Raw genomic sequence first — 11133 nt, 5'->3', positions numbered from 1 at the left:
TATTCTAATTATCATGCTGACCAAAAAAAAAAAATATCCTAAATATCATAAACAATCCATAGAAGTTGGTATATGTGAATGAGAGAGAATGGTTATTTTTTCCTTTTCTTTTCAAAACATATTTCAAATATTTATCTCATATCAGCAAAGGAGGAAAGGTAGTGTTGGAAGTCAGTAATTCTGTTATGGGTCAAGAACATGTGTCAAATTTTCCAAATGGTATGGGAAATAGGAGGAGCACAAGGAAAAAAAAAACCATTCATACCTTAGGACTACGCGTGATCTAATAGACTCTCCTCATGCTGCTTGTTTTCAAACTTTAGAATCTTGATTGCCCCCCTAAGCACAGTGGGAACTACCTCACAGTCACTGAAACCGCCGGTGTCAAATGCTTCTATTCCTCTGTTTTAAATCTGTAATGTTAAACTCGATTTTTAGAGCCAACTTCTGGTGGGTTCAAAGTACTTGTGGGTAAATAAAATGCAATAACATTAAAGTTGTTTAAATGGCAGATTTATTACTCTGTATGGTGCCTTTTTGCTCTGATGATTACTGGATGCAATTCCAGAGGATTTAGAACCAGATTTGGCTATTTTGTTACATACCTATAAGGATGTGTTTGCTATTCCTTAAGACTTACCTTATAATAGGTCACATGACCATCATATTCCCTTGCTTCCTAATGCCAAACCAGTGCAACTACAACCTTACAGGTATCTTCACAGCCAAAAAGAACAAAATGAGAAAATGGTACATGTTGCAGGAAGGTCGCATTACCTCTAGGAATAGTCCTTTTTCATCTCCAGTTGGTTGTCCTTGTGAAAAAAAAGATGGAACATGGAGGTTTTGTATAGACTATAGAGTCTTGAATGTTATTATTATTGACAGTTTTCCTGTGCTCACAGTAGATGAATTGATTAATGAATTATATCATGCCAAAAATATTTTCAAGTTAGATTTACAGTCTGGATACCCTGGATACCGCCAAACTTTTATTAAACAAAGAGGATTGTTACAAGACCATTTTTAGAACACATCATGGCCCTTATGAGTGGATAGTCATGCCATTTAGTTTGATTAATTCTATAATTACATTTCATTCCTTCATGAATGAGGTTATGAGATTTTCACTGGTTTACTGAGAAAATGTGATCTTGTCATCGTTGTTGATGAGATTCTAGTATATAGTTCTTCGTGGAATGGTCATTTACACCACTTGGAAGTTGTGTTCCAACTTCTAGGGTTGCACACCAACTATTTGCAAAATTCTCAAAATGCTCTTTTGATCTTTCTCAAATTGAATACGAATACGTTGACCATATAGTCTCGGGTGAAGGAGTATCAATGAATGATCAATCTGAGACTGTCAATTGTTGTTTAGAAATGTACTCGTGTTGTTTCACTTATGTAAATCTGAGGAGTTGGATCAAGTTCTTGCCATGGACTCATATCAGCTTAACATAGACATGACAACTTTTAAGATGGTATACAGAATGACTCTCTAGAATTGATAGGTATGTCTTGGATAATATTGATCGTACATATTTACAAGAGATGCTGCTGCAATAGAGGGACACTACTGTCTTGACTCAATTGAAGGTAAATATTTTAAAGTTCAGCAGAACACGAACAGAAATACAGACCAAAAAAGGTGATAGACTAAATTCAAGGAAAAAGACATGGTGTAGTTAAGTTGCAACCTTATAGATGGAACTCATTAGCCCTAAGAACAAAACCAGAAACTAGGCTTTGGGCCTATTCCAATTATGTATGCAGAAAATACATTCTTTAGCATAAAAATTGCTTTTGCCAGGCCATGCCAAAATACAGAGGATTATGATATAGGTCAACAACAGGTGTCAAATGTTTCGGATGGTGTAAGAAACAAAAAAAAAAAATCCAACTTATACCATAAGGATTACACATGGAAAATCAATTAAATATCAAGATACATGAGCGTGGTAGAGAGAGACATTTATTTTATCTCTCTCTTTAGTACTTTTCTCTTCTATATTCTCTTTAAAATTGCTATTGTGGACTCCTCCAATCTCATTCTTGTTTAGTGACCATCACACTGTAATGCATTTTGTCATCTTTAATTTTCTTAATTTTACCTTTCATTGGACACTAAAAGAAATATAACTTTACTAATCATTTTTAGCTTAAAAGGAGGTTTTCAGCTTAAGAAAAACTAACAAACATCTTTCACTCCAGCTTTTATTCTTAACTTTAACTTAAAAACAAAACAACAAGATTGATTATTAACCAGTTGAAGCAGCATCTTAAGAATGAATACATCACAGATCAGTGAGTGCATGGAAGTAATACATGCAATCTACCTCATGATCATGAGGATGGAGTTGCATAAGGAGGCCAGTAAAGATGAAATTGAATCTTGTAGGTAACAGTGAGACCCGTAAGATCAACAGGAGAAGAAGTAACATAGCCTTGCACAAACAAGAAATCTTCAGTGCCTCCTACCACTGGAAGATTCGAGGATTTCACGTTATCAGTGACACCAACAACAGAAAGGGACCCTTTATGGTGCTTCAAACGAAGAGTTAGCTTCGCAATTGAAATGCTTCGAAGGCCATCAAGACTAGATGTCACTGTAGTTCCTTCTGAGATCCCAACCAGTTTGGAGGATCTGTTGGCTGCAACTGTCAAAGGGTCCTGAAAGGCAAATAAGGTGCCAAAAGGGGTTGTGGTTTGACTCACTCCTGCTCCTCCTTTTATACCTTCCACTATGATATACCCTGTTTTGTTTATGGTTTCATGTTGGAACAGTGAGAAGTGAAGGGATTTGAGGTGTTGAAGGTGGTCATGGGAACCTGCAATGGCTTTGAATTGGATTGTGGCCAAAACTAACACAGCAAGAACATAGTTGTGTGAGGAAGCCATAACTATGTTGGTGGGTTGTTGTGATTAGAATGGAAAATAAGGTTGATATCTCAGTTCATTATATACAAGAAAAATGTTTTTGTTTTCTTTTTTTTTTTTTGCACAAAACAATCGTAAAATCAGTGAAGTCAATGCAAACAATAACCAAGTCATTGGGGATTGTCATTTATTGTATATAGTCATCTGGTTTTGACTGGAAAATTGTGTGCATTTCAAGAATTAATACACAGTCCACACATGGTGGAAGTAAATAGGACTCTGCATTTACTCTCATTATGATGTTAGGAATTAGAATGTGAAAGCTCCGTAATATATTTAATGTTTTAATAATTTGTTACATGATTACTGATCAACAATTAATTTTCTTATTAAATCCTTTGAGGAGTGAATTTTGGTTTCATATGAACTTAAAATTCACTCTTTTTATTCTTGAAAAAAAAAATGTATGTCCCAATATGGATTTAACTTATTGTCAATTTAAATTTTTATATTATATTAATAGATTATTTTGTATACTTTTCTAATTAATAATATCAAACAAATTTTAAATAATGATCAAATGACTAAAAATAGATATCAATTTATAAGTTAAAATTCACTTGTAACTAAAATAATTTATATTATAAATAAAGAATTATACGAGTATAATCACTATGATAATTTCTCGTATCCTAGTTTATTTGAGAGCAAAATAACTAATAAGTTTAACATATTTAGACTTCTATGAAAATCAAAAATTAATTAGAAGTAATTAAAAATTAGGTTAAATATGTTTTTGGTCTTTTCGTGAAAATTGAAATTAGTCTCTTTTTAAAACTTTAACCAATTTAGTCTCTTATCTTTAAAAATTGGGTGAATTTAATATTTTTAATCAAATTTGCTAAATTTATTTTACTTTTAAACGCATTTTTCAACTAACCTTGAAACAAAAATAAGTTAAACGATGAATTTAACGTAAATATCATCATGAAATGAGTTTGAAACGACAACTAAACTTAACAAAAATTGGTTAAAAAGATCAAGTACACACATTTCTAAAGTTACGAGACTAAATTATTTCAAAATTTTGAAGAGGAAATTTTCAATTTTCACTTAAAATTAAGGACCAAAAACATATTTAACTTTCAAAATTTATAAATTTTTTAGTTGGACATTTATTTTGGAGATCATATCGACTAAATATTAATGAATGATCCAATAACGAGTGGAATAATAAATCCAATAAATAATAAATTATCTTTAGATAGGTTCTAACTCATAACTTTAATATCATGTTAAAAAATTTAAGTTTAACTTAACCTTACAAATTGATTTGTAACGTAAGATCTACATCCATTTATATATTATGAATTGACCTTATTTCTAGTCGATATAAGATTTACAACAATTTACAATTGAAAAATTATTAATATTTTTATTTTTACGACTTAGTTGATTGAAAATATTTAATTTAATATGTTCATAGTTAAATATGAATTAGTATATTTATGCATTTGTTTATATCTCGTGGATGAAAACATTTGGTGCTGTGTTTGATGGTTACGGTTTCACATATGACCAATTCAGACATTTGAAAGAGCTATAATGCGAATGAAATTCCCACATGAGGAGAAAAGTTGTTGAGTACAAAAGTGAAAATAAATTTTCACATTAGAAGAAATTAAGTTATATATTTTATAAAAACAATAAAAAGTAAAGCTACTCACTCACCTAAAGATAACATAAAAAAATAGTTATAGAAAATGATTTGACTTGTACATATAATGTTAAAATTAGTGTAGTTGGTATGGTGAGAAATACCTTCCACTTAGGTAAGCAAAAGTTAAGTTGAATTGTGTATCTGGGGAAGAAGAAAAGAGGTAATAATGATGAACAACCACAATAAATGATGCATTAAAAACCTGTCCACATCAACTTTTTGAAATTGCCCACTCCTAACGCTGATAATATGAATAGAACCAAAAGTTTGTTTGTTTAGAATACTTTTCATTCCAATCAAATGCAAACCCATCTTACACTCTTTTCTGTCATACTCACAATTCAAAACAAACTCCCTTACGATACAACCTTTTCATTTCTATACTTTTAAATTAATCACAGGTTATGTAAAGATAAATATGATTTTAAAAGTGATTATTTTGAAAATTAATAAATTCATTTTATTATTAGACTATAGTATAAAAAGGAAAAGAATACAAATAAGTGTCCCTTATTGTCTTCTGTTCCATGTCCGACTGTATCAAGTATGAATTGTGCATGATTTTTGAAATAATTTAAAAAGTCATAGTTTGTTATAGTACCTTAAAAGAAAAATTATAAAGTATAATCGGTATATTTATTTAATAATATAAAGTATAATATTTGTCAATGACATATCATTTCACCCACGTGTCAGCATTATATTTTACTCTATTGCATGGTATTCAAAGCTTTTCTTTTTATCATCTTTTATTTACTTAATCTCTTGTAATTTAAATCTTAAAAAATATATAATTAAAATAAAATATTTGGTTAAGTTAGATGTGAATATTACAATTATTACAAAATATTGTAAGATTTTAATTTTAATGATCTAGTTATCACTATTTCTGAATATATCTATTTATAGATATTAATGTCTTATTTTATTCATTTAATTTAATAAAAAAAATTCTTTCATACATTTGAGTCCGCTTTAAGTTGATGATATCACAGTTCTTATTTTTTAATTTCTGATTTTGATTTTGATTGTGGTTTTTGTTTTAGAGTTGGTTCAAGTTATTTTATTTATTTATTAGATTTTTTGAAGTATATTTAGTTAGTCTTTAACAATTTTTTTTTAGTTTTTGTTGTTACCGTTATCATGATTGGAACCACCAACTTGAATGACTATCACATCAGATAATCTATTTCTGAATATCTTTTATAGGGTATGATAAATCTAAAGAAACTAATGAGCTAAGCACCTGATAAAAAAACAATATGAGTTCACATGTGGTTGGGACATGTAGTTTAGTTTTAAGTATTTTATTCTGTATTTGAAAAATAATTTGTATGTTTATAAATTTTCTAAGAATTTGATTTCATTTTCAAGATTAGCACCTTTGAAAAAATCCTTTAATTTTTCGGATTTTGATTTTACATTGTGAAATAAATCTAAAATTGTTGATTTTGGAAAACTATGTGATAGTATTTTTTTTTTTTTCAACATAATAATCATAAGCATGTTACAAATGAATTAAAACTTCTGAACGAAGGAAGAATCCTTTATACTATGGCACTCAAAATTAGGACACATATCCATGGAGAGAATTAAGTGATAAGTAAATGAAAGATTACTTAATACTTTCAACTTTACTATGTATATTTATTAAGGGTAAACAAACAAATAGTTTGATGGTACTATTTTCGTTTGGATGTTTTAATTTGGTCTCCATTTTTAAAAAAAATATCAATTGTGTCTCAACTTTTAAAAAAAATATCTCAATTAGGTCCTTTTCACAAAAAAAATTTTATCAACGTCATCAACGGTTTGCCACATGTCAGTCTTTGATTTTTTTTAATTTTTTTTTTAATTTTGTTTTGCCATGTATCAAGTTCCTGATGCAACACGTGACAGTACTACCACATATCAGTGTCATCACTAAGGGTCATTGTTTTGATTTCAATTTAATGTCCACATATATCTATTTGTTTCGATTTAGTCTCCACATATATCTTTTTGATTTAATCTAGTCCCAATTTAAAAAAAAATAGAGAAATATTGTCTCTCTCTTAATAAGAAATTTTTTATTTATATAAATGTTATATTGATATTCATTATTAAAAATGACTAACAAAATTAAGTATTAATATTTATATTAAAATTTAGTTATAAAAGTCATGAATAACAAAACATGGGTTAATAATTAAGAAAAATATAATATGTTATAATGTCATTTTAAAAATATAGCAATATTTTCTCTTTCTTAAATTTGAAATTTGAGACCAAACTTATTATTTATATAAATGTTATACTCATTTTTTTTTTCAAAATAGTGCAATATTGTTTCTTTCTTAAATTTGAGACCAAACTTATTACTTATGTAAATGTTATACTTATAAGAGAGAGACAATATTTCTGTATTTTGGAAAAAAAAATATGAATAAATTGAATCAAAAGGATATATATGGGGATTATATTGAAACCAGGGTTAATTATGATTTTCGTCCCTCAACTATTGCTAATTTTTTGTTTTAGTCCCCCACCTAACATTTGCACTATTTTAGTCCTTGACGTTTTGAATCGGATGAAATTAGTCCTTAATTTTAAACTCCGTTAATTTCAATTGACACCTGTTAAACTAAAGGCCACGTAAGGATCTGTTTTCAGTTGAATTAAACAAAATTTTGCACGTCTGTTATTTTTTTGCTAGCGTTTGTGGGTTGTTCCGTCGCGCCTTGCTCCACCACTGGCACTGTCATGGTGCGATATGGAGAGCTTCCTTCTTCCTCAAAGTCTATGGCCACCACAAACAACCGCCACAACACCCACCACAGGCGTGCCTTGCCGGCGTTGGCAGCGGGCCTGCTCCTTCGATTTCTCTCTTTTACTCGAGGGTTTGTCTCCTCTGTGCTTACTTCCGCGTGCTCTTTTCCCAACCACCACGGCCTCCATGTTAGCCAGTCTCGTCTGCCACCAACGCCCTCGTTGGAGATTTCACAATCGAAGAACACCCTTCTCTCTTTACTAATTCTCTTTACTGTTTTTCTGGTGTTTTGTTGTATTGGTGTTGGTGTTAGAATTTTAAATGGATGATGCATGTTGGGTTCTATTGTATGATTGGGAGAATGGAAATTGAAAACCGGAGAAGAATGAGAAGTGACGTAGCAAAGGTTCTAAGGTGGTGTGAGGTCTTATTCTTTAGTAATGTCATACATACATTCTAATCTTTACATAATAGCATTTCTGATGTATATGCTTAATGCTACTTATTAGTTATTATATGATTATTTTTACCAGTAACTGATACAAGAAGTCTGAAACATTTATGTCACAGGGAATCTTTAATCATATTGGATATCTGCGAGTTATTTCCAACAACAGTAGAAATTGAGATAGTAAGATACATTGTAATGGCTGCATGGGATTTGGTTTGAATCTCCTAAATTCCTTTGCTGAGTACATAGAGATTGTCAATTTGTCATATTAGTCAGTTTTTGTATTGTTTTCTCCTGTCAATGTTGTCTTCGAGGGAACAAATTAGTTGGTCTTGAGAAGTAAATATAATTTTGTATACTATTTAGATAGAAACCAAGAGTTCCAGAGTAGGATTTGTTTCCTTGTTGTACTATTTTCTGTTTATTTATTGGAATCTAGTTTTGGGCTGAAGGTATGCACTTAGAAGTTAAACTTGGCTTGTGTTTTTCTCATAGACCCATCTTCATGATGGGTAGAAGACATGTACTAGTAGAGATATATGTTGCATACAATACAAGTCTGCAAGAGTGCTCATATGAAGTGTCTTTTACAGGCCTTACTGAATGCCAAATTTATAATCACGGTAGCTCTTGCTATATGGTTGTTGTTTCTTTAAGATTTTGCATTAATTATAAGCTTGATGATTATCCTTCAAACTTATTATCAATTAGCTTTGAATTCATGAGCACGGCAGCGAATTTTAATTTAAAGTTTGGTAGGTTTTGATTGAGGTATGTCAATCAATCAAAATTAAACCACATTGCATTAATATTACTTTAATTAATATAAATTAAGAAAGCATAACCTCAAACTCAATTGAATTTATAATTTTAGTCAAGTTGAAAGCATTCTAACTAAAGTCAAATTAACAATGTCTTTATAAAAGCCTCATGTTATTTTAACATTCAAACAAATTTACATCTGATTCACATTTATTATTTTACCTTCTAATCAATCACTTTTTTTATGAATACAAAAATTAACAACTATTTTAATTTTATCCTAAAACTATATTGTCAAAAATCATGGCTCACATCTCCTGCAACAAGCTTCAGATCCTTGCTTTGAGAAGGTATCAGAGCATTAATAAACTCCGCTGGGAATAACTAAAGCTAAGGAAGAATGCTCGTCTCCTATGGTGTTCATGGATCTTCTTTATGGAATCAGAGATCAGATTATCAAAAGCATTAATCTCTTTGTGCTTCTTAGTGCTTGCCAGGTGTATAGGCTGCGGAGGTGACAAATGTTGTGATATCTTCTGCGAAGCCACAGAAAATTTCATCTTCTCCTCCCCAAACACCCTTTGGAGAGAAGCATCACACATGAAGAATGAAGGGTCATTCAAACTCTGAGAACCCAAGAAAGCTCATCCACATCAATCTTTCCGGGTTCCACTTTCACCTGTTTCGGAAATGTATTATACACATAAATCCTAAGCGTTCTCCTAATACAGCGAGGGTTTCTCAAATGCTCCTGCACATCAATTTTCTTCCTAACCAAAACAGAATCTATGTGGGTCTCAAGTTCAAGTAACTTAGCATAAATAGCAGACTCGGGCACAAGCTTGGTCACCTTGTTGGGAGGCGCACATGTGGTGGGTGTTGCGACAGTGGTATGTGGTGGCCATAGACTTTGAGGAAGAAGCAACCTCTCCAGATTGCATCGTGGCAGTGCCCGTGGTGGAATAGGGCGCGACGAAACAAACCCTCAAACGTTACCAAAAAAATAACGCAGTGCAATTTTTTTTTTAACTCAATTGAAAATGGAATCTAACGTGGTCTTCCGTTTGATAGGTGTCAATTGAAATTAACGGAGTTTAAAATTGAGGACTATTTTCATTCAATTCAAAATGTCAGGGACTAAAATAGTGCAAACGTTATATGGAGGCTAAACCAAAAATTAGCGATAGTTGAGGGACGAAAAACATAATTAACCCTTGAAACAAATAGACATACGTGGGGACTGTTGGGTTTATATTTTATACGTTATAGTTATTTAGATATTGTGGTTCTATATATTTATATCATATGAGTCTTACACATATTAGACATTTCACACTTTTTAAACCTAAAACCTAAGACAATAGTGTTATGGGCCTTATTCTTATATAGTGTTTAACTTTGTCTATTATATCCAATGTGGAACTTTGATTCACACTTGGACTGTTCCCAATCGGGACTAAATTGAAACAAACAGACATATGTGAGGATTAAATTGAAATCAAGACAATGACATTTGATAATAACACTATTGACATGTGTCAATACTTTGTCAGTGCAGGAACCTGACACGTGGCAAAAAAAAATAAAAAAAATCAGAGACTGACACGTGGTACTTTTTTTCTGAAAGGGACCTAATTGAGGTACTTTTTCAAAAGTTGGGACATAATTGACACTTTTTTAAAAACAGAAACTAAATTGAAACATTCAAACCAAAATGTGTACCATCTAACTAATTAAGTCTAAATCTAATTATGATATGAAGAAAATTTTAAACTTTTTGAAGATCGTGTATATATATATATATATATATATATATATATATATATATATATATATATATATATATATATATATATATATATATATATATATATATATATATATATATATATATATATATATATATATATATATATATATATATATATATATATATATATTACTCTCGATATGAGCATCTCTACTTCATTCTAAGGATGAAGTCATGGAAGTCTTTAAATGGGTGTGTCTTAATCTCTTGTACCACGATTCTTCATTCACAATACATCCTTTTAACCCAGTTGTAATGTTCATAGATAGAATTATTATTTTGCAAAAAAGAAAAGAAAAAAAGAGAAGAATAATGAATGACGATCATTACATAGTTCACCAAAAGCAATAATTTTTTATGTATTTGACAATGTAAAACCAAAATTTGAAAAATTAAAGAAAAACCCAAAGAAATTAATCTTAAAATGAAAATCAAATTCTTATAAAAGTTAGGAACACAAAAAGTCTTTTCTAGATGCAGAATAAGGCCATTACTTTGCATGTTTAAATAACTTCCACTTGTGAACTTAACTTTCATCCTAAATAAATGTATAACTCATTTTCCACAAGACTCTTTTAATTTCTCATACCCTACAAGGTATTGAAAATATAAATTATATAATAAAAATCAATCAACAGCATGTTATGACTAAAATCAACTGTATTATATTTATAACAACTCTTTTTTTTTTAAGTCTTTTTTCATGTGTCTGTTCTTTTATAAAAATAAATATTTTGACTTTCTCTGTAATTGGTTGAGGT

General features: G+C 30.3%; 1 protein-coding gene across 1 annotated transcript; it reads right to left on the bottom strand.

The window, feature by feature from the left end:
* Nucleotides 1–1889: 1889 nt before the first annotated feature.
* On the bottom strand, nucleotides 1890–2949 carry LOC114176187 (dirigent protein 19-like). Its single transcript, XM_028061139.1, has one exon. The coding sequence runs from the start codon at nucleotides 2899–2901 to the stop codon at nucleotides 2347–2349; it is 555 nt and encodes a 184-aa protein (XP_027916940.1). The 5' UTR covers nucleotides 2902–2949; the 3' UTR covers nucleotides 1890–2346.
* Between the last annotated feature and the right edge of the window lie 8184 nt (nucleotides 2950–11133).

This window comes from Vigna unguiculata, chromosome 3, assembly GCF_004118075.2.
Source record: "Vigna unguiculata cultivar IT97K-499-35 chromosome 3, ASM411807v1, whole genome shotgun sequence".
Classification (NCBI taxonomy): Eukaryota; Viridiplantae; Streptophyta; class Magnoliopsida; order Fabales; family Fabaceae; genus Vigna; species Vigna unguiculata.
Note: the sequence above shows the minus strand (reverse complement) of the source record. Positions and strands in the feature narration are given on the sequence as shown.